The 26,922-nt window shown below is 26.8% G+C and overlaps 5 protein-coding genes across 16 annotated transcripts in view; 2 read left to right on the top strand and 3 right to left on the bottom strand.

Moving 5' to 3' along the window:
• Positions 1 to 6,108, top strand: part of LOC100866826 (uncharacterized) — a 37,575-nt gene extending 31,467 nt beyond the window's left edge. Inside the window, exons 2-7 of one of the 3 annotated variants that reach the window (XM_086911375.1) lie at positions 500 to 585; positions 2,811 to 3,078; positions 3,309 to 3,632; positions 4,112 to 4,777; positions 5,146 to 5,254; positions 5,763 to 6,108. In XM_086911375.1, the coding sequence (XP_086767501.1) occupies positions 2,836 to 3,078; positions 3,309 to 3,632; positions 4,112 to 4,777; positions 5,146 to 5,254; positions 5,763 to 5,779 (1,359 nt within the window). In that variant the 5' untranslated portion in view covers positions 500 to 585; positions 2,811 to 2,835 and the 3' untranslated portion in view covers positions 5,780 to 6,108. The other 2 variants (XM_003697837.4, XM_086911374.1) reach the window with 2 other exon arrangements.
• Positions 782 to 1,423, bottom strand: Def2 (defensin 2). The gene is given in 3 exon segments (XM_003697839.4): positions 782 to 926; positions 928 to 991; positions 1,321 to 1,423. Coding segments are annotated over 3 exon segments (312 nt in total).
• Positions 6,109 to 7,906: 1,798 nt separating the features above from the next.
• LOC100866948 (peptidyl-prolyl cis-trans isomerase) lies at positions 7,907 to 11,464 on the bottom strand. 3 transcript variants are annotated; one of them, XM_086911377.1, is made up of 4 exons: positions 11,238 to 11,464; positions 10,297 to 10,515; positions 9,084 to 9,437; positions 7,907 to 8,840 (listed from the first exon to the last, which is right to left on the bottom strand). In XM_086911377.1, the coding sequence occupies exons 2-4, from the start codon at positions 10,498 to 10,500 to the stop codon at positions 8,769 to 8,771; spliced, it is 630 nt and encodes a 209-aa protein (XP_086767503.1). In that variant the 5' UTR covers positions 10,501 to 10,515; positions 11,238 to 11,464; the 3' UTR covers positions 7,907 to 8,768. The 3 variants fall into 3 exon arrangements, with proteins under 3 accessions (XP_086767503.1, XP_003697886.1, XP_086767502.1); XM_003697838.3 differs by having other exon boundaries at positions 10,297 to 10,706; positions 11,238 to 11,455; XM_086911376.1 differs by having other exon boundaries at positions 10,297 to 10,775; positions 11,238 to 11,453.
• A 485-nt stretch (positions 11,465 to 11,949) lies between these two features.
• Positions 11,950 to 20,912, top strand: LOC100866589 (cell division cycle and apoptosis regulator protein 1). 3 transcript variants are annotated; one of them, XM_086911371.1, is made up of 15 exons: positions 11,950 to 12,113; positions 12,893 to 13,020; positions 13,287 to 13,558; positions 13,636 to 13,890; positions 14,024 to 14,287; positions 14,390 to 14,615; positions 14,764 to 15,041; positions 15,742 to 15,997; positions 16,928 to 16,993; positions 17,095 to 17,298; positions 17,463 to 17,642; positions 17,712 to 18,059; positions 18,151 to 18,520; positions 18,596 to 18,939; positions 19,032 to 20,912. In XM_086911371.1, exons 1-15 carry the CDS (start codon positions 12,056 to 12,058, stop codon positions 19,314 to 19,316), a joined length of 3,534 nt encoding a protein of 1,177 aa, XP_086767497.1. In that variant the 5' UTR covers positions 11,950 to 12,055; the 3' UTR covers positions 19,317 to 20,912. The 3 variants fall into 3 exon arrangements, with proteins under 3 accessions (XP_086767497.1, XP_086767499.1, XP_086767498.1); XM_086911372.1 differs by lacking the exon at positions 11,950 to 12,113 and having other exon boundaries at positions 12,895 to 13,020; positions 13,268 to 13,558; XM_086911373.1 differs by lacking the exons at positions 14,764 to 15,041; positions 15,742 to 15,997.
• Positions 20,913 to 23,345: 2,433 nt separating this feature from the next.
• The window catches only part of LOC100863864 (uncharacterized), a 39,610-nt gene continuing 36,033 nt past the window's right edge, over positions 23,346 to 26,922 (bottom strand). For 4 of the 6 annotated variants that reach the window (XM_086911364.1, XM_086911366.1, XM_086911368.1 and 1 more), the window contains one exon: positions 23,346 to 26,664. In XM_086911364.1, coding sequence (XP_086767490.1) covers positions 26,310 to 26,664 — 355 coding nt within the window. In that variant the 3' untranslated portion in view covers positions 23,346 to 26,309. The remainder of the gene's footprint in view (positions 26,665 to 26,922) is intronic. The other 2 variants (XM_031919379.2, XM_031919377.2) reach the window with 2 other exon arrangements.

Raw genomic sequence — 26,922 nt, 5'->3', positions numbered from 1 at the left:
GGAAAATTCTAATCGAAAATCGTCTAATCGTTTCAAGAAAATCTAGGATGGCCAATCATGCCTGGATTCCAACGATATCCATGTTTCAGAAATAAAAATTATATTAATTGAAAATAATTTTCATTTATCTCCATCACGATACGAGTCAAAGACTTGGCATTGGCAGAAGAAAACTCGCGGCAAGTCATTTTGGAGGAATGCAATTATAAATCGGTGTGCATCTGTGTGAAATATGTTTCAGGCACACACGATAACGTAATAATATTAAGCGTCGTTACGATATTCCAAGATTTTCCAATTTATCATTTTAACATTTTATATTATATTATGATTATAAAATTTATCCTTTAAAATGCATTTAATTTATGGAAAATGTATTGAAAAATTAAATCAACCGAATATCCACGATTTGAAATAAACGAATGAGTTGTTCAATCATATTATCCGCATTTGTGTTACTTGTTTTTCTAATAAATTTATCATTTCTTCTTTTCCTCAGATTTTATCCTCGAAGGAGGAGGAACAATTTGAAGAATAAAAAGACACTCTTATGGGCGTCTAAGCACACTGAACGTTCAATACTCGGTGAGTGAGTGGTTTTGTAAGAAGCGGATTATTTAATTATATCGCATTAATCAAGCGAAATAACTTTTCATCTTGACCGATTGTGACACGAGAAATGATGATTTTAAAAAATGATTTTACCCGTTGTATAAAATACCGTAATAAAAAGTGGGAAATTTCACACGAACAGATCGGTACAATCGATTTTCGAACAGTTTCACTGTCGACAGACGCACACGCCATTTCGGCAACTACCGCCTCTGCGTCGTTGAGCTAAACATCCGATAGCGCAGGCCGAATGATTAATGCTCAGCCATTTTCATTGCCACGATAAAACGTGGCACGTTACCCTTCGATGTCGAAGGTGGTTGTGGTTCGTTCGAATCCATCAATCCTGGTTCCATATTCTCTTCCTCGATTTAAAGCCCTAGTGAAAAATTGAAATCTCGGATTCTTTCATTTATCTAACTTATCTTTAATTTCAGATTCAATTATCCATGTTATTTCGGCAATGGAGCAAAAAATTTTTACGTAACAAGACGAGATAATGTCATTAATTTACTAGATTCTAGTAAAAAAAAAAATAGGAATCTTAAAAATTCGAGCATTTAATTTTTTTCGATCATCGATATAATTTATATTATATTCATTTTTCTCCTCTTTTAACGATAAATAATTTTATGCTAGAAGAAGAACATTTTAAATGTTTTACACATTCTCGATGATTAAAATGAACGTGAAAGAAATAATATTCACTCAATTCGTAAATGAGTCCATCGTAAACAAGTTGAGGAACATTTACGCAAGATGCGTAAACGATAGCTACGAGAATTGCAAAAAGTGCAAAGAAGTGTTTCATCTTTCCTCGCACAAAGCGATCGATTAAATTGAGAAGATGGTAATGCTCTTCCTTACCTCGAGATCTCTAACTCGATTTATATACGCGATCAAATCAAAAAACCGCTAAAATTCCGTTGATTTCAATTTTCCTTTCCTGCGAAAATTTCCTGCCTCGACTCATCGTGGAAATCCCATCTCACGCGATCGCGCGTTTATTGTAATTAATTTCGAAAGTTTCAAAAAGAAGAAAAAGAAGATCTCCAATGATTCTTTAAATAGATCTAATATTTTACAAATTTTTTAACAGTGAATAAGAATTTTCGATGAAGGATTCATTTAATAGTTTTAGGTTTTTGTTTAAACTTAAATTAATTCTTCTTTCAAATTTTAAAATTAAAAATCGTTTAAATATTATCCTTTTTCATCAAAAAAGAATTTCAATTAACAAGAAAAATACGTTTTTCAATTTAATTATTAACGAGAAAGAATTTCATTATTCGATACCGTCTGGCGAATCCTTGTTATCTCAAATTATTTGATCAAATTCAAAAGCCAGGTTGTCCTCGATCCAAATCTTGTTAAGTTTAATCGAATGAAGTTTTAAGTATAGGTTGCCTCAAATTTCCAGCCCCTTTATACAGGTAAAGAAATCATTCGGCTCGATGATCCGTGAGGAGAAGACCGGCAAATAGTTGCCTGATTTTATCGAGAAAAATAAATCATACGTGCATAACGTCGGATCGATATCCACGCAAAGGACGAACTTGTTTCCCGGAACTCGACGTCTTTGGAACTCGTGCAACTGTCGTCAAACTTTCCCAACATTCACGAATATATGTTTCTGTAATAGAATATATTAACGGTCGAAATGCGATGGAAATGAAAACACGATGGGGTTGAAATTTGAAAATTATCCTTCAATTTTTGAAAGATATTTGAGAAATGAAATTTACTAATTTTCCGAGAGATAAAGTATCGCGAACTTTTTAATAAAATCTCGATACTCTGGCAATGATACGTGTGCAGAGAGATACGTTTTTCCAGACGTAGAAAAATAACGAGAGCGATTTAACCGAAAGAGAATATCGACTCGCAACATTTATTCCGAGCACGTGATGCATGTGCATGTTTGCGCAATCTGTTTTTAACAGGCGAAAAACCCCGCAACGCACAACTAAAGCGAAAGTAGCGTGGGAAAAAAGTGAAACGTTAAAAATAAAAAACAATATTTTCTCCCTCTACGTACAAAGCTCGCGTATCAATGAGAAAAAATTACGATCCGCCATTCGTGTCATTTATTTAAAAAACAACATCGGGCGAAAATATGTAAAAATAGGATTGACGCAATTATTGTCGTTAACGAAAGATCATAACGGCGAAAACTTTCATCAACTTATTTTTAACAGGCGAGAGTTTGTTCTTCGAAGCAAGATGAGAAAACAATCGTACGGCTCGAATTTGAACACTGTGGGAAGCTGTGGCGAGCCACAGATCATCGTGGAGGAAAGCACGCTGGGAGAAGAGGAAGCGGAATGGCGGAGGAACGAATCGCCTCCCCGATGCATGGATCCCGATTCGCCATCCTTGAATCCTTATCTATTGTCCCCCTGGAGAGAGGCAAGGAAGCATTCTCTACCGACTCCGCAATGCACTTCCGGGATAACCGCGTCACAGGTACGACGATTGCACCACTTAAATTACGTCCCATAATGTATTTTCGACGCGTGTGTTTCAGCCTCAATTGTTGCACCATATAGACATATACATTTCAAGAATTACATTTGAAAGGAAAAATCTATCATTTTTTTTTTTTTTTTTTTTTTTAATAAGCATTGCAGTAAAAAATTATTTAATTATGGAGAAATAAAATTTCGAGTTAATAAAACGACTCGCGATCGCAACAGGTGAGACGACTGAGCGAACGTGGCGGGGAATCAGGACCATCCGCGAGGGAGGCCGCTTTCCTGTCCACCCTCTCTCAAGCGCCAGCTCCTCAGCCGGGTGGGCGAAGGCATTCGGTCGTTACCATCTCCAGAGTGCCGCAGACCCTGTTCAGCCGTAATCGTCGTGAATCAATCGCCGCTTTTCCACTCGGAGGCGCGACCAGAATATTGCCGAGCCGTCGAGATTCGGAATCCAGAATGGGTGGACCACCGAGCAATACCGGGAGCTCGCATAATCTTCAATTAGATATTATGGACGATATCGCGGAGATGAAAGCGAAGAAGGTTAAGACTAATGATGAATTTAATACTCGGTCGATAATTTTGTATCGATCGGGTTATATGTATCCATCTTCACGCCAAACAATGTGAAGACAATGCATTAGTGTACACGGAAAGAGACGTTCTATACATTCTATTACATTCGTAATATCGTCGAAATCTAAAATTAGGTTTTTTATTAGATGAGATCCATTATTTCATTACCTCCATCAATTTTTAACTCTTAATTTGCGCTCCAAACTTTAATACTCGACAAATTTTCTTTCTCTGTATGTGAAGATACATAAGATATAAAAATATAAAAGTTTCATGTGCGAAATCATTTTTAACTTAGCTAAGAGATTGATCGAACGGGCGCGGGAAATCGTTTGGAATTGTTGGAATTCGAAAAAGCTTGGAGCGCAAAGGAGGTTAACAATTCGCGGGAAGAGAATAGAATTAAAGAGAAGATACGTTTCAACTGAAACCAATCTCATCCGCAGGTGCTGTTAAAGATGTACAAGACGTCGACGGAACAAGTGTGCGAGATCCAGCCACTGGAAGGTAATAGCTCGACTCAACGCTACACCCAATATCCGAAACGACGATTCTCTGAAATGCCCGCACCTTCCGTGTCACCGACCGCCTCTATCCGAAGACGGGCCTCTGAAGTGGCGAGAGCCACGAGTGCTTCTGTTTCCGGCGCTGCGGGCATCGTGTGCTCCAATACCGATCTGATATCGATCCTGAGCTCATTGGCCTCTTCCGCGACCGAGATCAACCGATGCGGCGAAGAAGGATCGCGCGAGGAGAGCAAGTCGAGTTGGTCCGGGAAGACGGGTGAACAGAAACGAAGTCGATTGAAAAGTTTTCGTTCCAACAGTTTCGACGTGTCCATTCTTCACGGGGCGAAAAGCAAGCTGGCCGGATCCTCGAAGGCTGCAGCTTCGACCATCATGGCTCCGTCGAATTGGTTCACCAAGAGACATCAACCGATGTCGAAGAAACAGAAGCCGGAAGATTTAATCACGGCTAGTTTGAACTTCAAGTTCGATAAATCGAAGGTCGTGAAGGCGGTTAAGGAGACGTTAGGCAAAACGTCTCCTAGTATCGATATCAGGCACAAAGTCGTATGGGATGACACCAGTGGAACGAAGGTGGACGCTCAGGTCTGCTCTATTTCTCGTCCATTCTATTTCATGCGCGATAATTTATTAAGTGGATCTTTTCTTGCATATTGGTAAAATTTTGCAAATCACGAGTTATTTTAATGATTTATCTTTAATAATAGCAACAAATTTAGTTTCGTAAATAAATTTTACGAATAAAAGTCATATTCTATTCAATATGAAATTGTTTAATTGTTATGAAAGGAAATTCTGTAATTTACGTCTTGATTTAATATTATTAATGTAAATTATTGTGTAGAATCATAATAATATTAGTTAAGGAATTGTAGATTTTTGTCATATATATATATGGCTTTCGCAATTTTTTCAAAGCAAAGATAGAAAAATTCTAACGATTTTGTTTGTAGGTTTTGGGTAGCGCAATTGAAAAAATTTTAACGGCGCAAAGAGGAAATGACGCGGAAGCAACCGGATCGAGCAGCAAACCCTCGGTATCTCCGAACAAACCAAGATCAAGTAAAGTGACGAGTTGGTTTTCGAGTACCAAAGACCAAGAGCAAACCGAATCCTGCGAACCATCTATTTGTTCTTCTTTAAAAGATCTATTCGTCAAGTAGTATGGAAATACAAACACGGGTCTCGCTCGTTTGATTAACGCTTCTTCGTTTAAGAATTTATTCAAAGATTAACACGACCTAATAGATAATTGACCATTTCATTTAATTCAAGCTAATAAACTACGTATATTTTCTTTTTTTTCCATACTTTTTTGCTATACTTCTAAGAGATATTGTCTTATCATTTTTATCAATTTTAATATTCTAATATTCATAATATTCCAAATATCTATTAATGAAAATTTCAGAATATTTTCTATTGTATTTTTATTCCTTTTTTTTCGTTCCATATTACATTCATAGATTCTTATTAACGTCATAATTATATTATAATTATTTTATATATTTATTAATACTTAATTATCTTTGTTATTAAAAATGTTTTTAATTTTATTGAAATTTTACAGTTGGTACAGATGAATGAAACAAATTCATTGACATTGCGGGATCCATGGTCAAAAATTAGATATAAAAATCTATAAAACATCGTAGATCTAAATATTTCAATGGATGCAACTTTCAACAAGTAAATGTGGACAAAAGTTTAATCATCTTCTATATTTAAATAAATTATAATATTCAAAATATAATTAAGCAAAAATTCGAAGCTAAAATTTCGAAATATAATTAAAAAATATGTCGTATAATAAATGTTATATGATATTCCATAAATAAAAAAAAGTATTGTTTTTTTTATGAGAAGAATTAAATATAAAGCAGATTGTTATTGAACGATATGACCGTTTCGAAATTAAAATATTTCGATCATATATGTGTATAGTGTATCCCGTATAAAAAGATCATTCAATCATAATACAATTTTTTATTTATGAATATGATTTCAAACCCTAAAAAATTATATTTACAAAAAAAAAAAAGATAAATTATTTAATTTGATTTTTTTAATAAAATTTTTAATAAAATTTTTATAAATTAGTTCATAAATAATTAAATATATTAGCCTTAATCAAATTTTCAAATTTCAAATTTTTTTAAAAATCACACCTTTTAATAAGTTAAAATAATATACGAATTCTTTAATCGAGAAATGATATATATTTTTATCAATAAAAGTCTTAAAAATTGTACAATTTTAAATCAACTTTAAAAGCAGTAGATCTGTCTTTAGACATTGACAAATTTAATTGTCTTTTCCAGTAGTAAAATTCAAATAATATATTAAAAACGGCAGTAATATTTCTTATATATCCACAGATATGGATACTGAAGCACAATAAAAAAAATCAATAAATATAATGGTTAAAGAATGATTAAAAAATTCTCATTCTTAAATTCAATGCTTAATGATATCCTTCTTTCATCAAATAAAATCTTAAAAGAATGTTGTTGAAAGAAAATGTAATGCGTGTATTTATTTGCCTTTGCGGGTCGAAGGCTCAACAAATAATTGTAATATAATATATAAATGCGCATACATATAAATATGTATAATTGTGTGTATAAAAATTTACATATACATACTTTTAATAACGACTTAATTTATATTGTAAAATCGTAGATCTGTAGATCTGTAGATCATCAGAATATGAGTGATATTTATGTTACGTCATGGACATACTATCGTTATACTTTAAAAATATAATCGAGGAAACAAACAATAAGCAAATAATTATGGCAATTTTATTAATATACAAATGTTAAAAAGAAATGAAAATGGATTTTGCTGAATAATATGTAAATGTTTCATTAAATATGACTGTTACGTACATGTGTGGCTACTTGTACGAAATAACGTTGATATAATACTCATATTGTATTTATGGTTTCACCTTTCACAGAATTAATAAAATCTACAAAAGTTTAATCTACTTTCTCTTTTTCTTTTTAAAAAAAAATTATCAATAACTATTTAAAAATATAATCGTATATTTTTTATATTGTCAATTAATAAACGGTATTTATTTAAAAATAGAATTCGAAATAATAATTAAGGATTATTTGTTACATAATATGTATCAATTTTTCTGTTTTTATTAAGTAATGCATCTCTTTAATCCATATTTTTATTTTGATTAATATTGATATCATTTCATTTAGTTTATATTAATATATAAAATTATATATATAAAATTGAATGAAATTAACATTATGTATTAGATTAGTACAAAATACATACAAATTATGAATAGAAAAAGCTCAAAAATGGCATACCAACGAATAAAATAAGCAATACAATAAAAACATTTTGTCATTTATCATTTCAGATTATAGCTATCTATGCTTACATATTTATATAATTTTATAATATATAATATTTATAATTTAACATGGAAAAATCCATGTTGAAATTTATTTATATTTTTTTCTCTTTTAAATAACTTCAATTTACATAAATTTATAATATCAAATCTCTAATATGTAATAAATGTAATAACTTTTTAATAAGTTTAAATTTAAAAATAAATAAAGATTAAAATTATAAAATATATTTATGAAATGAACCTTTCCTTTTAATAAAATAAAAACTTAATAAAATATGGTTACATTGAAAGGAATTCATACTTTATTCATGATAGTAAATATACAACAATTAGTTCTGAAAACAATTTTATTTTATAGAAATCCCAATTACTGTGACCGTTGAAACTACATCTTTCAACATTTGTGTTACATCAAAATAAGATGGAATTACCTAAAGGCATTATCTGATATTACAGTTTACACTAATCGAATCTCTATTATCAATCTTGTGTGCTTAGAAAAGGAATGGTGTATACATATAAAAACGAATAATGCCCTAGATAACATGAGCATTATTTTGATGGGTCTAAGTATAAAAGCACAATAGAAAAGTTAAAATATTCCGTAACGTCACAGATAAATGCATTGTACAGCAATCATGTAACACTAACTTATGGACCTTTCTTATGAATTTAATCCTGATTAGATATCAAAGTATGAATAGTACACACAGAAGAATTATTTTATGAAATGCACGATTCATCTATACATTTAGTGTGCTATATAATTTAATATTATTAAAGGAGAAATATTCCATGGAAGAATGTTGGATCTAAATTTTGTTCATTTGTTTTACATTATTTTGATTAGAAGAAGAAATATGTTGCTTATTGCAGGTAATGATGAATGAGAAATTGAACGATTTTTTATAATAAAAAAAAAAAAACAAACCAAAAATTCATGTTAATAAATTCTATTTCATTACGTATTCCAACTTCAATTATTTATGATGAAAGATTGTACAATGCAGCTGATTTGTTAATTCTAATTTAAAAATTATACAGTTTTTTCTTTTATATGAAACTCAATCCATAATATTAAAGAAAAATGGCGGCGATGATTAGAATGAATGAATCATACAATAAAGATAGCAACAGTTGTATGCAACAGCTAAATAAAAATGCAGTCATTAGAGTATCTAATTGAACAATCTACATTTCTCCACAGTCAGTTATTACAATCTTTTTGGAAGTTTTTCCACTTTGAGATCCCATAGCCTCCAACTAAAACAAAAAAAAAAACAATATTAAATTATATTAAAAAAGAAGAAGTAATATTAAATTATTTAATCATTCATTATAGATTAAAATATTTTTAAAATTCTTAAAATAGAAATAAGAAAAATTTAATTTATATTTTATAAACTATTACCAAATTATTATATGAGTTATCATACGATAAAATATTTTTTAAATATCTATAATTAAAATGAAATAAGGCAAAAGATTAAGAATATAATTACATACTTTTCTAACAACATCCATTCCTTCAACAACTTTTCCAAATACAACATGTTTGCCATCAAGCCAACTTGTTTTGGCACTGGTAATGAAGAACTGACTACCATTAGTGTTTGGACCAGCATTAGCCATGGAAAGAATACCAGGTTCGGTATGTTTCAATGTGAAATTCTCATCATCAAATCTCACACCATAAATAGATTTGCCACCAGTGCCATTATGGTTAGTAAAATCACCTCCTTGGCACATAAAATTTGGGATCACTCTATGGAAGCTGCTTCCTTTATAACCAAAACCCTTCTCTCCAGTACAAAGGGCTCGGAAATTTTCTGCAGTTTTTGGGACAACATCACTCCTTAACTGAAAATTTAATCAATGTTGTTTCTTTAAAAAACATATCAAACAAAATATTTGATGATTATCTCTATATTATATATTGAATTAAATTACTATTTTATATAAATAAATATATAATTATATATAACAGAAATTAAATTAATATAATCTAAAAAATCAATGTTTTAAATATTATACTGATATATAGTTGATATATATATATATATATACACAACTATATAGTTAGTTTACTTATTGAAGTGGAAAATTTTACTATTAATATAACAATACAATGTATATAAAAAAATTATATAGTAGGTAAGAATTAATGTTCATATCTAAATACAAATGAAATTACATTATTATCACTTCCATTTTAGCTATGACGTGTTCATAACTTATTCATATTTTATTTTTTTTTTCCTATGTTAAATTAATACGTGTAAAAAATCATAATTACAATATTTTAAGCTTATATAGCATATAAAATTACCAAAAAAATTCGCTTAGACATATTTCTATAATTACGCGCTAAAGCTTCACCTGTACAGAATACGTAATCAAACGTGTCAGCGGCAATCGTGAATGGAAAATTTTACGATTCAGTAGAAATCAAAAAAAATTAGTAATACTATATATACTACATCTTATGCATATCATGTTTTACAACATCGATTGAAAAAAAATTTAATTTCATTCGCTTAAAATAATTATTTTAAATAATAAAATGTGCATAATAACAATTTTGCGGAAAATTCTAATCGAAAATCATCTCACATAACCGGCTTTCAAGAAAATCCAAGATGGCCAATCATGCCGGGATTCCAACGATAACATGTTTTAAAAATAAAAACTACATTAATTGAAAATAATTTTCACTTACCTCCATTACGATACGACCCACAGGCTTAGTATCCGCGGTCATATCGAAGAAAACTCGCGGCAAACCCATTTTTTCTGCAATAACGGCAAAACTTCGTACGAGCAATGCGAAAGACGATCGTCTCGGCCGGGCGGTGGCTCCCAAATGGCTCAAATGGCTGAAGGTCGAATCAATTGACAGCCGGCAGATCGATCTCAACGCCATGTTCAAAGCTTACTTCTTCAAAAATCAATTTTAGACAGCTTAATCTCTTCCTTCTACTGAATAATATTGTTTGTATTGTTTTTTAAAGATAATCGTTTACTGTTTTATAGAATTATTATGTAATAAAACGGTGATTTCAGTTTAATATCGATAATTATTGAACAACAAACGTGCTTTCCTGCTTGACCAATCCCGTATAACATTTCCTACAGCAATGTGAAATAACCAATAGCATGTTTTGTTTTTGATCACGTAACAGAAAGAATAATAGTATTCTGTTAAAATTTATAGAGTTAAAAAACAATAATTGAAATAAAATTTTAATCTAAAAATCTATAAGTAGTGTTGGTTATATATATTATTTTTATAGATAAAATTTTATTAAAATTAAATATTTTACAATAAATTTTTTTAATTCTTGAAATTCATACGATCTTGAATTATGTTCTTATGATTGCGCCTTAAAGTTTTTTACTATATATATGATTTACAATATGATATTTTTTATTAAAGATTTTTTTGTATTATTAATGAATAATAATAGATATATATTTTTATATTTCGTAAACAATTAAAAATATCAAATATAAATATAAATTGTAATAAAATTATTATAATAAATTATATAAGATTATATAAAATTTTTATTTTACATTATTTAAGATTATAAAATTTTATCCATAAAATTAATATATATTCAATTCAATATTGAAATTACGATATTGCTATATACTTACTTAAGTTTTATATTAAATAATTATCTAATTAATCTATTACATTCATATTCTTATTAAATTCTTTTACTTGAGGATACTATTTTTTATAATTTATTCGAAGAAATCTTATTTTAACTTATAATGAAAAGAGAACATGTAATTATACTAATACAACTCATTTGACATAACCAAAGGATGTTATGTCATGCTTTGCCTTGGATCTTGATAATCTTGATTGTGGACCAATCATGATTCTGCTCAATTTTATTGTAGCATCTACACCGGATATGACGTTTTGATTCATTATCGTCACAATGAAGTAAAAATGAATTTATTTGAATTATTATAATATATTTATTATAATTGTATTATATAAATAATCAATTATAAATATTATGTTGTACTTAAAATTATTTTTTAAAAATGGATTAATTCAAATATATTAAAATATTAGATATCGATGATTGATAATAAAACAAGATATATGCGTTTTCATTTAGTTTCAATCTGATGAAAATGTTTCCTATGCGTCTAAACATACAATAAAATGAAATTAAAACTTGTCTAAATTTTTTTTATAATTATTTAATTAACAATTATTTGTCATTAAATAATTAAATTAGGAAAATTAGTATCAAACAAAATAACACTTTTATAGAAAATTTTATAAACAATATGTATTTAAAAAATTTTAAATTTAATTTACTTCCTGAATAGAACAATATTTGATTTCAGTAGTAGATAAAAAGATGGCGTCCGAATGAAGGACGCTCAATTAAGAATATAGTGAAGATCTTGTTAAATTTGTATTATTAATAATAGTACATATTTCTTAAGAAATGAGTAATCTTTCACCATTTGGAGGTGGCAAAAATCCACCATGGGTTCGTAATGCAGGTATATTGATTTCATTATTAATATAAGATATCTTATTATATCGTCCCGTGTGCAAGTCAACAATGTTGCCAAGTTTCTGTTACAATTTATACAAGTCAATAAATATATTTATAAAATATATTTTATAAATATTTTATTTAATACTATTGAAATATCAAAAATTGATTTAAAATATTTATTTTTGAATAATAAATTAAACATAATTAAATTATAATATGACTTGTAGGAATAGAATGTTAATATTATTACATCTTCAATTTGTAATAATTTTAATTTTGAAATAAATGAATTTTTTTTTATTTATAAGCAATCTTACTTATATCTTATATATTATATATTTATATAAATTTCATACAAATTTTTGTTATAGAAGAAATTGTATTTTTTTAATATAAATATAAGTAATAATATATTATGTTTTATCCTCTAAATGTTTTTTTAATTATTTAGTTTGTATTTTAGAAAATATAAACTTATAGAAACTAAACTAGAAAATAGAAACTTTTTATACATAATATATAATAAATTTAGTTATAGTTAAAAGTAGTTATATATAATAAATTTAGATAGAAAAATTTAAGTTAAAAAAATTAAATTCATAAGATATATTTATTGAATAAATTTATTAATAACAAGTTTATTAATATCATAAATTATATAATGCATTTTTAATGTGATTTATATAATGTTTATACAAGCAATTAAAAATAATTTATATATATTTATTATTTATTTATATTTATAAATTATATAAATTTAATATATTTTTTTATTTATAGGACAAGGAATTCAAAATATTCAACAACAAATGTTAGGCCAAGCAATGGGTAGTATAGGTGGTCAACCCATGGTTCAATATCAACAACAAACGCAACAAGTTTATCAACAAAGTTTGGGATTACAACAGGTTAGTACAGATTATGGATTAAAGAATATTAAAGAATATTAAAATGTAAAAATAATGTAAAAATATAAGTATATGATATCTGATTATTAATTAAATTTTTATTATATTTTGTATATTTTGTATTATATATTTTATACATGTTATTTCTCTGAATGTTAAAAATAATTTATTAAAATGTACATTTTTAATTTACTATTTTTAATTTAATATATTTAATATCATTATATTATTTATTAATATTTATTAGTTTATATTTTATAAAATAGCCCAATATAACAATGGCTTCAATGGCAACACTTGGATCTAACTTGCCATCAGGAATAGCTGGTCAATTATATCCACAAGTTGCTACTGTTTCTTATCCACCACCAAGAGCATTAAATACAAATGCATTTCAACCTTCTGTTGCTGGTGTACCACAACAAGTACAACAAAATGTACCTTCATCTTCTACGAAACAAAGAGTTTTTACTGGCACAGTGACACAAGTATATGACAATTTTGGTTTTGTAGATGAAGATGTATTCTTTCAAACAAAGTAATATAATTTAAAAATATTTTTATTATTTTTTTAATTTGAAATTTATAATATACAACATCAAAACATTCTTTCAGTGCATGTGTTAAAGGATCTAATCCTGTTGTGGGTGACCGAGTATTAGTAGAAGCATCATATAATCCATCCATGCCATTTAAATGGAGTGCTACTAGAATACAAGTACTCCCTATGGGAAATAATAATAATAATACTAATACACAACAAAATAATCAAAATACTCGCCAACAACAACAACAATCTCAACCACAACAAAATCGAACCTCAGGAACATATAATGCTGTGCCCCCTCCTGCTGAAAATGCTAATAATAGGTAATTAATGCTAGATATTACTTTATCAATAACACAGGTAATAAATTATTATATTATGCAAATTTTTTTTTTAATATGATATATATAATGTAATAGTTATTTTTCAATTCAAGAAATATATAATTTTTGATAGATTCACAACTAGTGCAACAAGTGCTAATACAGCTAGTAACCGAAATAAAGTTGGTAGAGTAAGAGAAAGATCTCCACGAGAACGAAAAAATGAAGAAGAAGAAATTGAAAGAAAAAGACGTCGTGAAGAAAGAATTAGGGAACGCGAGAAAAAAGAGGAACGTAGTCCATCAAGAACTAGAAGAAGTAAATCACCAAGACCAAGACGACGTACTAGAGTTGTACCGCGTTACATGGTACAGATACCAAAAATAGCACTTGATTTGTAAGTATATTTTTTTATATAATTTAATTAAAAATTATTTTCATGTGATATCTTTTTTATAATATATTTAAAATCGTAGGATTTAACTACTTATTATTTTAGACCTGAAGCAGATGTACTTGAAATAAGAAGACGCTATCAAAATATGTATATTCCTAGCGATTTTTTTTCTACTAATTTTCGATGGGTTGATGCCTTTCCTCCACATATGCCATTTGCTCTTAATAAGCCATGCTCTTTTCATGTCATGCACAAAGATGTTGATCCTTGTTCTGAAAATACAGCAGTACTAGAACCTTCAGATGCTGATTATCTTTTTTCTGCAAAGGTTTGTTAATTTAATATGGACATTATTGAGGCATTTAATTTTTATATTATTGTAGATTCAATGGTAGTTAATGTATTAATAAATAGTTTATTATATTTATATTAAATTAACATTTATTTTAATTAAATTATAAATATTATTTTATCAGGTTATGCTAATATCTATGCCTGCCATGGAAGAAATTTATAAACGATGTTGTGGTGTGTCTGAAGATAGAGATCCAGATCGCGATTATGTACATCCTACACGTTTAATAAATTTCTTAGTAGGCTTACGGGGTAAAAATGAAACAATGGCTATTGGTGGACCATGGAGTCCTTCTTTGGATGGTCCTAATCCTGAAAAAGATCCATCAGTATTAATTAGAACGGCAGTGAGGACCTGTAAAGCGCTCACGGGAATAGATCTATCCAGTTGTACTCAGTGGTACGATTTTATATATATTGATACTTTTTCTATTTTGATTGTTATCTTAATTATAATTTAAAGCACTTCATCGAAAGAGCAACGTGATGCTATCTAGTTTTTCTGCCCATTATTGTTTCATTATTCGCCGATACATTATCAAGTTACTTCAGTAAAAATTAATGTAAAAATTAAAAATTCTCATCGGTTGAAAACTTTGGATTCGTCAACTCCGTCCAGCATTTCATATTGTATAAATGTATAATATACTTTTTGACGATATATAACTAAATTATGTTAAAAATATGAAATAGAATGTTATAGTATTAAGAAAGATCCGGCAGGTATACCATCTGTGAGAGAAAATAACTTCTAATGCGAGTTCTGAATTGATAACTAAGATTGTAGCTCAATCTCTACAGAGGAGGTATGTATTTGTTCTATACACGACCGACCGATGGAGATTGCTGCACTGGATCCTGTATCGAGCACCCAGATGATATTCAAGCAGTCATGGCAGACAGATCATCACTATTGTTCTATGATCGTTGTAATCCACTCAGTTGTGCTTTATCAAATGGTCTACATTGTGCGCTGTGTGTGGCTTTGTATGCAGTGCGTGGGCTTTACGAACAAGCGAACGAACACTTAGCATATAAGGCAAAGCTAAGCGGCATTAACCTGAGTTGACGTTTGGGTATTGTTTTTCCTTGCGGCACAGGTACCGCTTCCTGGAACTCTACTACAGACGTGCAGAAACGACCCACAAGTCGGGGCGAGTGGTGCCCTCTCGCGTTGAAACCGTCATACTATTTCTCCCAGATGTTTGGAGCTGTGTACCCATCAAATTGGAATGGGATGGTCTGCAACTCAGCTATAAGAAACAACTGGAGCGAAAATTGCTGCGTGCTGCCTCTAGTCCCGACGATTTGGATGCTGCCAATGACACTGATGAGGCTGCCGTCGCTGATCAAAAGGCACTGCCAACATCATCCCATATTACTTTTACCTTTTTATTACATTATATAATCGTGCAACTGTTTTCCCATTACTAAACTGAATTTTCAATATAGGCTGTACTTGCTCATTGATCCTATAGTTGTTCGTTTTTTGAATATTTAAATATTTATTGCTAATTTAAATCATTTAAACTGTTTCCTTTATTGAATGCTATTATATTATTCAAGTTAATATTTGATATTCATCATTTCAATATATAATTATTAGGAAGTAGCAATAACATGTGGCTCAATGACATATGAATAATGTTGTAATATTAGTCAAATGATACTACAATAGTAAACAATTTAATTATTTTTATATGGTACATAACATATATAATATTTTAAAATTGCATAAAATTCGTTATTTGTAAAATAATCATACTTAAAAGGATATAATAAATTCTAAAATATTTTGGTTACTAAAAAATTTCTGAATCAAGATAATATATCAAAAAAGATCAATGAGTAATGTATTGCAAATATTCCTTTAGCCACTGGCAGTCACATTGCATTAACAAGAGAAGCAAGCAAGCCTAGCTCGGAGAAGAGCACAGCTGAGCCATTCCCTTTCCTGAAACCTTCACCATCATTGATAAATCATTCAAAAATTTCATTTGATAATCATTATATACAACATTATTGATATTATCCATAACCTATCAATCACACAGACACCAGAGCCAGGACACTATGAGAATCTAGCAGTTACTTGAGTCATACTTGAAGGTCATCGTGAATGAAGAACAGTGTATATCATTACAATGTGAGAGAATGATAAAATAAAGAGTGATGAAAGAATGAAGAGGGAGTGGTTTCGTTTCGTTATATAGGGGCTGCTTCTGTTTTGTAGTTTTTTATTCTAATCTTTATTTTCATAACATAATGCATAATTTTTCTTTTCAGGATGATCCAGTGCCAGAGAAAAAGGATCCCACTCATTACTCTGAATTGGATCCAAAGTCTATGAATGTTAGTCTCAATATAATTTTTTATAGATTTATGTTTTTGATTATTTTGCATATATATCATCTATGTATCATTAATCTTATTTTAATTTTATTTTACTTTAGGTAACTGAATTACGACAAGAATTAGCAGCTCGTAATTTAAATTGCAAAGGTTTAAAATCACAATTACTTGCAAGACTTATGAAAGTAATAACATCAGAACAAGCTAAAGAAGAAGGAAGACAAGATGATATGGAAGAAAATGATAAGGATATTTCACCTCCACCAAAGGAAGAAGAAGATAAAAAATTTAAAGATATTAAAGATGTAAGATTTCTTGTATATTTTTTTTTGTGTGTATGTGTGTGTGTGTATAATTTTTTTTATTTTGCAAAACTTAAATTAATTTAAAATAAAATATAAGCGACATGATGAATATCAAATGTAAAAATTATTTAAAAATTTAAAAATTTATATTGATATATGCACAGCATGATGAAGATAGAAGAAAACTTTGTGAACGTGAACGCGCCGCTCTTGAAAAGCGATATACTTTACCTGAATCATCTCATATCATTGTCCATCCTTCTAGAATGGCTAAAAGTGGAAAATTTGATTGTACTGTAATGTCTTTGAGTGTCCTTTTAGATTATAGACCAGAAGATACAAAGGTACTTTTCTTGTCATATGCCAAATTTAAATCATGTACAATTAATCCGTATTTTATTTTTCTTTTATAGGAACATTCCTTTGAGGTATCGTTATTTGCAGAACTTTTTAATGAAATGTTAATGCGAGATTTTGGTTTTCGAATTTATCGATCATTGTGTAGTCTTCCTGAAAAACCGAAAGAAAAAGATGAAGATAAAAAAAAGGATAAAAAAGATGACAAAAGAGATGAAAAAAAGGATGATAAAAGAAAAGATGATGACAAAAGATGTAAGAAAGACGAGAAAAAAGATGATAAAAGAAGAGAAGGAAGTAAAGATAAAAAAGATGAAAAAGATGCAAAAAGCAAAGTAGATGATAGAGATCGAGAGAAAGAAAAAAATGATGATGACGATGATGATGAGGAAGATGAATCTGATGTAATTATCTTTTTATATGTATTTTATTATATATATACATATAATATCTAAATTTTACTTTAAAATTTATTATAATAATTATCTTTTATAGGATGATGATTCAATTAAAGACGGTAGGAGAGATAGAGAAAAAGATGGAAGAAAAAGGAAAATAAAATTGTATACACATGATCCTTACCTCTTATTATCTTTCGTTTATTTCGATCAAACTCATTGTGGCTATATATTTGATAAAGATATAGAAGAACTTATTTATACTTTAGGATTGAAATTATCAAGAGCACAAGTTCGTAAATTAGTACAAAAGGTTGTAACAAGAGATTCTTTGCATTATCGTAAATTAACGGATAGATCAAAGGAAGATGATTTAAAGGACGAAAAAAGAGATGAGAAGGAAATTGATAAAATTGATTCTACTAAAATAGAAAATGAAGAAGAAATATTACGTTCATTAGCACTTGGTACATTATAAATATTTAATAAGTACCAATTTTAATTTATAATTTTTATTAATATTTCATTATTTTTTATTTCAGGAAATAAAAAATTATTACCTGTGTTCGTTGGAAGTGGACCACCATCAAAAAGAATTCATAGAGAAGATGCAATTATAGAACAGTCTGATGAATCAATTGTATCAGAAGGATTTGTTATATATAAAGGTTCTTTATTAGATGTAGAGAAACTTGTTAGCCAATTAAAAAGGTCAGAAAAAGCTCGATTGGATACGGAAGAGCGTTTGATGGAATTACAGCATGAATTATGTATAGTAAATGAAAAATCAACAAAACAAACAAATAACATCAAAGCTCTTTCCGAAGATTTAAAAGTATACAAAGATAAATTAAGAAACACGGATGAAAAGCTCAAAAAAGTATCGGTAAGTATCATGTTTTTTAATTAGTTCTTTTTTTTTTTTTTTTTTTTTTAATAATCAAAAAATATACTTAAATTATGTTTTTTTCTGCGTAGTCTGAATGCCATACATACCTTACAGCAGTAAAAAATATGTATCATATAGCAGCAAAAATGATGCAATCTGATACAAAAAAAGTAGAAGTTGTAGAAATACAAGATGAAAAAGTTAGTGAAGTTAATGGATCAGAAATCGAAACAAAATTTAAAATGGATAGTAGATGGGGTGATAACAAAGTTCCAATAAAAAAAGAATTCACAGAAACGGATAAAGATAAAAAATGTGACAATAAAGTCTCAATTAAAAAAGAAATAATAGAAACTGATAAAGAAAAGAAATAAAAAAAAAAAATATTCTTTATTTCTTGTAAAAGATGTGAACGCACTTTTATCAAATTGTATAAGTAAAAAGGAAATTAAAAATGTGTTTAGTGATAAAACAGCACGGGAAGTGAATGGGATAAATTTTCCCATATGAAAGTAAAAATGACTTTAAAGACTCGGTTTTATAACTTTTTTCACTCAGTGACAATATATAGTAAACCTGTTTCTGTGCATATTACGTTAGAAATAAGGAAGATCACGCGTTCAAATAGCATAAATAAGTGATTGAATACAGATATTAGAACAAATTCTTACACTGCAATTTTTAATATAAATTTGTCAAATTTAATGCAGATAGACAAAATTCTTAAGGAACTTTGATTTGCCATAAAGTGCCAGATACCGATAGACAGCTATATCGTGATTTCAAAATAAGTTCATATAAATGATAATTATCATCATATAATCATTAATATATCTTTAAATTTTTGTCATATTTTTGGATAAATTTAAACAAGTGTTGACTAAATTTAGAAATCCTTTTTTTTTCTTTCATTTTTTTCATAATGGACTGTGATTTATTCAGGATACTTCATTATAATACAATCATTTTTTTTTTTTTTATGAATACGTTTAAGATAATATTAGCATTGTTGCTTTCATGGATTATAATATCGAGCTTATAATCGTTATATAATCCTATATAAATATTATTTTTCACTTTTCTTTTTAAAGCAACAATTAATTAACATTTTTAACACTAGCAATGTATTTGTATTATGTTGTAAGTGTATTTATTGCTTTGTACACAGAAGACAGTATGAAAAAATAAAACTTTTATGCAATATGTATAACACCAATTGTAAAGTACACAGTAATGATTAATTTATGGGATATCGTTAGCATTATTTTTCTCAAAATGACGCGTACAAAATGAATTTTTTTCTATTCTATATTTTCTATAATTGCTGTAAATATTTTCATGGAAACGGTACCTAAGAATAATTTGAACACCAAAGTATCTGTAGACAATTTAGTATCAAATGAACATATTATACATATATATATATATAAAGTACAATAATTTATTTAAAAAAGATTTATAAAAAATAGGATTACAATTTTTTTTATATACATCTACAATTTTTGTTATTATTATTTCTTTTAATATAATTTTTATCAAAATTCATATACAAATTTCTAAATTAATTATAACTCAATATGGTAGAAAGATGAGTGCTCATGATGTCCCTCATTTTTAACATATATTGCTCATACATGGATATGACTTGAATATGTATAGAAAAAAATAAAAATATATAGAAATGTGATTTTTGAACACTAGTTATCTTGTGTTCCATTAAGAAACACAATGCCAAGGACACTATTTTGTATAAAAAATCTATTATAGAAAAATCTTTTTGTAGTTTAATATTAGAAAATTGCATTCATGTCAAGAGACCTTTAATATGTTAAGAATAAATTTATAGATATGGAATGATACATGAGCTATATGTGAAATAAAAATTATAAACATTGTAATATTATATCCTTGGCAAGAAATACTTTTAAATATGAGGAGGTTCACGAACAAAATAAATTTTAAACACTCTATATGATTTTTGTTTATACCTTTGTCTATTTATTATAAATGAATCTTTATTTATAATTCTATTTTAATTTAATCAATTAAAATAATCAAGAAAAAAATAATATTTTTTCATTTTCAATAAGATGTTTTTTAATACTATAAATAAAAATTTGTTTCAGTTTTTTTATCATTATATCCTTGTTTTGATTTTTTTCTTATTATTTATTTTCATTGATTTTTATTATAATCAATGAAATTATTAAAGAATTATTAAAGATTAAAAAGAAAGTTGTATCTGTAGTTTTATTTTTTATAATAAATTAATTTTTAATAAATGAATAAAAAAATGTTTTTTTTATATTTCTTCCTTCTATTTAAAATTTGTAGAATAACTTTTGCCGATAAGTTAGGCAATGATTGAAAAATTTAATCAGCGCCATCTCGCGTTTGGATCTCTGAAGCTCCGATTTGTTACTAGGATAACAGAACATACAAGGAGGCATTCGAAGTCAACGACAAAGAAAGAAATATTGTGCGAGAAGGACAGAGAATATCCCCCACCATTTCTAGCACACCATAAATGAAAAATTCATTAATTATTCATTTTTTATTCAAAATTTTATCACTTTTAAGTTCACATTTGAAAACTAGAATCTCAAACAAGTTTTTTCTATCAATTTTAATATGAAATTCTTCTCAATTAATTGTTTATTAAATAATGTCTTACGAAGAATTGACATTATTGATATGCAGTAAATTTTTTAATAATATGGAATTTATTTTTAAATATAATTGTATGTATTTAAAACGTTGCTTCCTCCGATACTTTTATATATAAATTTTATTTATAACTTTGCTATTATTTAAATGAATAAAATAATTGTTTATTAATCGATTATATGGTAGAAATTTGCAACTGAGACATTCTTCATAATAATTGTTAATAAAGAATTAACAAATAAGAATTTCAAGTAGAAATTGATATGAGAAATTTTTCTATAATTTTAATTTCAAGATGCGAGATTAAAAGTGTCGAAATTTTCAATAGAAAACGAATAATTAATTATTTTTTAATATGGCGTCTTCGATGTATTAGATATTCGATGTATAGATGATACGTCAATTATTAATAACTAATTAATGGAAAGAAATTTCATATTAAAATTAATATGAGAAACTTCTTTATAGTTTTAACTTCAAGATGCGAGATTAAAAGTGTCGAAATTTTCAATAGAAAACGAATAATTAATTATTTTTTAATATGGCGTCTTCGATGTATTAGATATTCGATGTATAGATGATACGTCAATTATTAATAACTAATTAATGGAAAGAAATTTCATATTAAAATTAATATGAGAAACTTCTCTATAGTTTTAACTTTAAGATACGAACTTAAAAGTGCCGAAATTTTTAGGAGAAAACGAATAATTAATTATTTTTCAATATGGCGTCTTCGATGTATTAGATATTCGATGTATAGATGATACGTCAATTATTAATAACTAATTAATGGAAAGAAATTTCATATTAAAATTTATATGAGAAACTTCTCTATAGTTTTAACTTCAAGATACGAATTTAAAAGTATTAAAATTTTAAGTAAAAAATGAATAATTAATGAATTTTTCATTCATGGTGTGCTAGAAATGGTGGGGGATATTCTCTGTCCTTCTCGCACAATATTTCTTTCTTTGTCGTTGACTTCGAATACCTCCTTGTATATTCTGTTATCCTAGTAACAAATCGGAGCTTCAGTGATCCAAACGCGAGATGGCGCTGATCAAAATTTTTCAATCATTGTCTAACTTATCGACAAAATGTAAGTATATTTAGAAGTTTGTAAAATAAAAAATAAAATTTGGCAGACATTTCATAATGTTGTATGTAATATTTGTTTGAAAAAATATCTAAATGAAACTTGTATGCAAATACACTAAAATGAGAAATTCGCAGAATTATTAGAAAAATTATAAAAAATATAGGAATTTGTTGAAAGAAAAGGTGAAATAAAAAAGACAAAAAATATAAAAATATAAAAATATATTGTAAAGTATATAAATACAAAATAATATATATAAAATATATTACAAAATATAAAAACATAAAATATATAATAACATATATAATAAATATATAATAATATAAATAAATATAAAATATACATACAACAAAAAAGAGTAGAATATAGAAAAACTAATTGACACATAAAATTATTATATATTGTATATAAAAATTTGATCGAATAGTATAAAACAATATAAAATATATTATTGTAAATAAATTACGCAAAGAAAATAATAGAGTTAAATATCAGTCATTATTTGAATGTATAAATTTTTCTGAAGATAAAAAATGCATTGAAAATTCTATTAAGTCTAAAGTCAACTAATTTTATATCTTGTCTTCAAGAAATAAGTTTTGTGCTAAGACAGATTATAATAATAAATAACGCATTTAAACATAATTTCATTTATTATCTTATTATATTTAGAATCACAATGAAAATACATTTATACATATAATGTACAAATTAAAATGAGATTTATCTATTACAGATCGTAAATTATTGATATTTCTATTTAATTACAAGTGAAAGCTTTTATTTATGTAAGTATATTTAATTAAATATTAAATAAGATTAAAATGCTACTTACACTTGTGCTTGCCATGTGTTTAATATTAAACATTCAAAGATATTTATAGCTAAATTTTACACTTCTACAGTACAAGTACTGTACAAGTACTGTACAAGTACTTACAGTACAAGTACAATACTACCGCATTCGAGGAACAGCAGTATTTATGATTTATTTTCTCATCATTTAGGTTAAAGAAACTGTTTAAAGAAATTTATATTATGAAATAATATGTTGTAATCTAATTATATTCAATTTATTACATATAAAAAAAATGTAATTTTATAAATTTTAATATCTTTAAAATTGCAATTACATTAGATTAAAAAAAAATTGAAATTGATTTAATATTGCAAACTAATTACTAAAAAGCAAATTTCATTTATGAATAAATTTATTATTCTTTATAGATTAATTATTCAACTAATTTTTTATTCTAGTAATTTGAAAATATATTGTAAGTTATTATTATTAATTTAATGCACAAAGGTATTTTCTATTGAAAAATTTTGCAAATATAACATTTATTTGTGTATTACATTGTTATCAGCTTAAATTCAAATCAGCTTAATAATTAATAGTTTATTTCTTTTTTAAATATATCACATTTTATAAAATATTTTAGGAATATTTCCAAATGTAAAATGCATGATTGATGTATTGAAAATATAGTTTGTAATAATGTAATATAAAATAAAAGAAATATCATATATTGAATATAATTATAAATTGAATATAATTATGATAATATTAAACTAAAAAAAATGAATGATAAAAAATGTCTTTTTATTATTAAAAAATATCAATTCACCTTTTAAAATGAAGACAATCAAAAATCAGATTTAATTGTTTCAAAAGTAGTATTATTTTATAATCAGTCTATCCCTTTAAAAATATTTTTTCTAATATTTTTTTCTTGAAATATATTTTTATACATATTTGCTTGTTTTCATTATAAAGGTGAGATATATTAAATTCAATATTGTTTGTATATAAAAAATTGTTTTATGCACTTAATTATTTTTTATTATTATACCATTTTACAAATTAAAGTATGAATAAAAAAAATATACAATGTATTTGAAATATTTAGTATCCCCTGATATAAATTAAACAATATTCTCGGTTTCATACAAAATAGTAAATTATATTATTATAATACTAATTAATATGACACAAAATATATGAAACTCTCATGTACCAATCATTTACAGCTATATATTTATTGTCTTATTTAATTTATTTATGTAGCTGTATTTTATACATTTTTTTTAAAATTAACCAAATAAAAGGACGATTTTTTTAATCATTTGATTTTCCCATTCAATAATGCAGGAGATTCTAAATATGATAAACTAAAAAAAAAAATGTAATAATAGCACCAAATATAATCTTACAAATCAGCCATGAAATAAATTATAAATAACATAAATTGTAAAAAAAAATTTACAAAATTTTCCTGATTTTAATAGTAATGATTTACTGTTGAAATCATGGTCAGTTAAAAAGGTATTATTTCATATCAAATATTTGTACATTGAATAAAAAATAATACAGAGAATTAAATTCGTTCGTTAAAAATTTTTAAATCAAGAATAATGTTTGTTATATTTAAAAATATATGGAGAAATCAATTTTAATATTGTCTCCTAAGTCTTTATTTGTGTGGAACATAAATGTTTATAATAATCAATCCTTTATCTTGTGTTTCTATTCTAAGTATAATAGTTGTAAAAGAATATAATATATAGTATATTTTAAAAATATTACACTACAATATTACACCATAATGCAATTACATAGACTGTGATAGCAATAGTATTATACTATAGTGTACACTGCATGTATGTAATGAAATGCATACAATGTATCACACATAGCATATTATACTGTAGCATACACAATATGTAATACAAATTTAGTGTAATTATAGTTTCATAAGACATAGATTATGTGTTTTGTATTTGCTGTATTTAAAATATTTTAAATATAAATTTTCAAGATATCAAATTAATGAAAAAATCTTTACAAATAAATATTATTGGATATTAAGAATATAAATATGTATTATAATTTTTATGATATTTGCCAAATAAATATGATAGTGTTTATATGAAAATTGATTAAAAAATGTACACAAGATAAATGGATATTTTTTATAATATCACAAACATTATTTTCAAAATATTTCTAAATAAAAGTTCAAATTATACATCCATATAATGAATGTATATCTTTAAACAAAGTCAAATAGAACTTAATAATTGATACTCACAAATTAATTTCTACAATTTAATGATCTCATTTAAATATTGAGAATGACCATGGTGGCATTTTTTACATATGAAGTGACAGAACCAAATGAAACATAACTTTAAATGATAGGAACTTATGACTTGTCCTTAATTTTCAACATATAATTTGTACATTATTTTTGCAATTTATGCATAGCAAATGTTGAAGACATTTTCACTTTCGCTGTTCATCGAAAAATTAAGAAAAATAAGAAAAAAAATTATATACTTAGTGTAAAATGGTAATCATTAAAATATAATTTGAAATTTCTTTCGTATTTCAAAATTGAAATAAAAATATATATATATATATATCTAAATTATATATAGCATTATCACATAGTAGCAATTCTGCTACAAATTAAAGGATGAAAGAATAATTTCATTCTACATAAAGAATAAGATTATCAAATTATCTGAGCAATTTTTTCGTGATGAAACGAAAGTAAAGTCAAAAAATTCAATGAAATTTCTCAAAATAAAGTAATTACGTATTGTGCGGTCGGCCTGTCGAGGTTAAAGCTCTCGCTGACCGTGGTATTAGAGTCGATGTTGCAAGTTTTCTAGCCGTTGGAATACACGATTTCTCCTCCCTTTTTGTCTCGTGTTGCTCCTTGTCGTTCGATTCAGTAGATTTTAAATCTTTCGATTTGAAGATTTTTTTGTTCGAAGAAAGATTATCAACCGGCAATTTATCTGTATGCCCATTTTGACGATGCGAGGTTTCCTCTTGACGAGATTTTATTGTACGCGGTATACGATCGGTCGACTTACGTGGGCTTCTGTTACCATTAAGCTCTCCGAGCAACGGAGAATGATGTCGATCCCATGATTCATTCCATCTGCAAATAAAATTAACAAAATTTTTTAATTTTTATTACAGAAATTCTTATAAACATTTGTAACAATTTTTTTTTGTTAAGAAATTTTTTTTGTGTAAGAAGGAATTTATTAATATAAAATACAATTTTAGAAAGCCAAATTTATTTTTTAATTTTTATCTGATGAATGAATCAAAAGTTAAGCAACAATGGAAACTTACCCCACACAGCTATCAAATGCAGCATGAAACATTATTAATTGTAAATCTATTATAAACT

This window comes from Apis florea, unplaced genomic scaffold, assembly GCF_048593485.1.
Source record: "Apis florea isolate Af1SG1 unplaced genomic scaffold, ASM4859348v1 contig_32_pilon, whole genome shotgun sequence".
NCBI lineage: Eukaryota > Metazoa > Arthropoda > Insecta > Hymenoptera > Apidae > Apis > Apis florea.
This window is presented reverse-complemented; position numbering and strand designations above follow the sequence as displayed.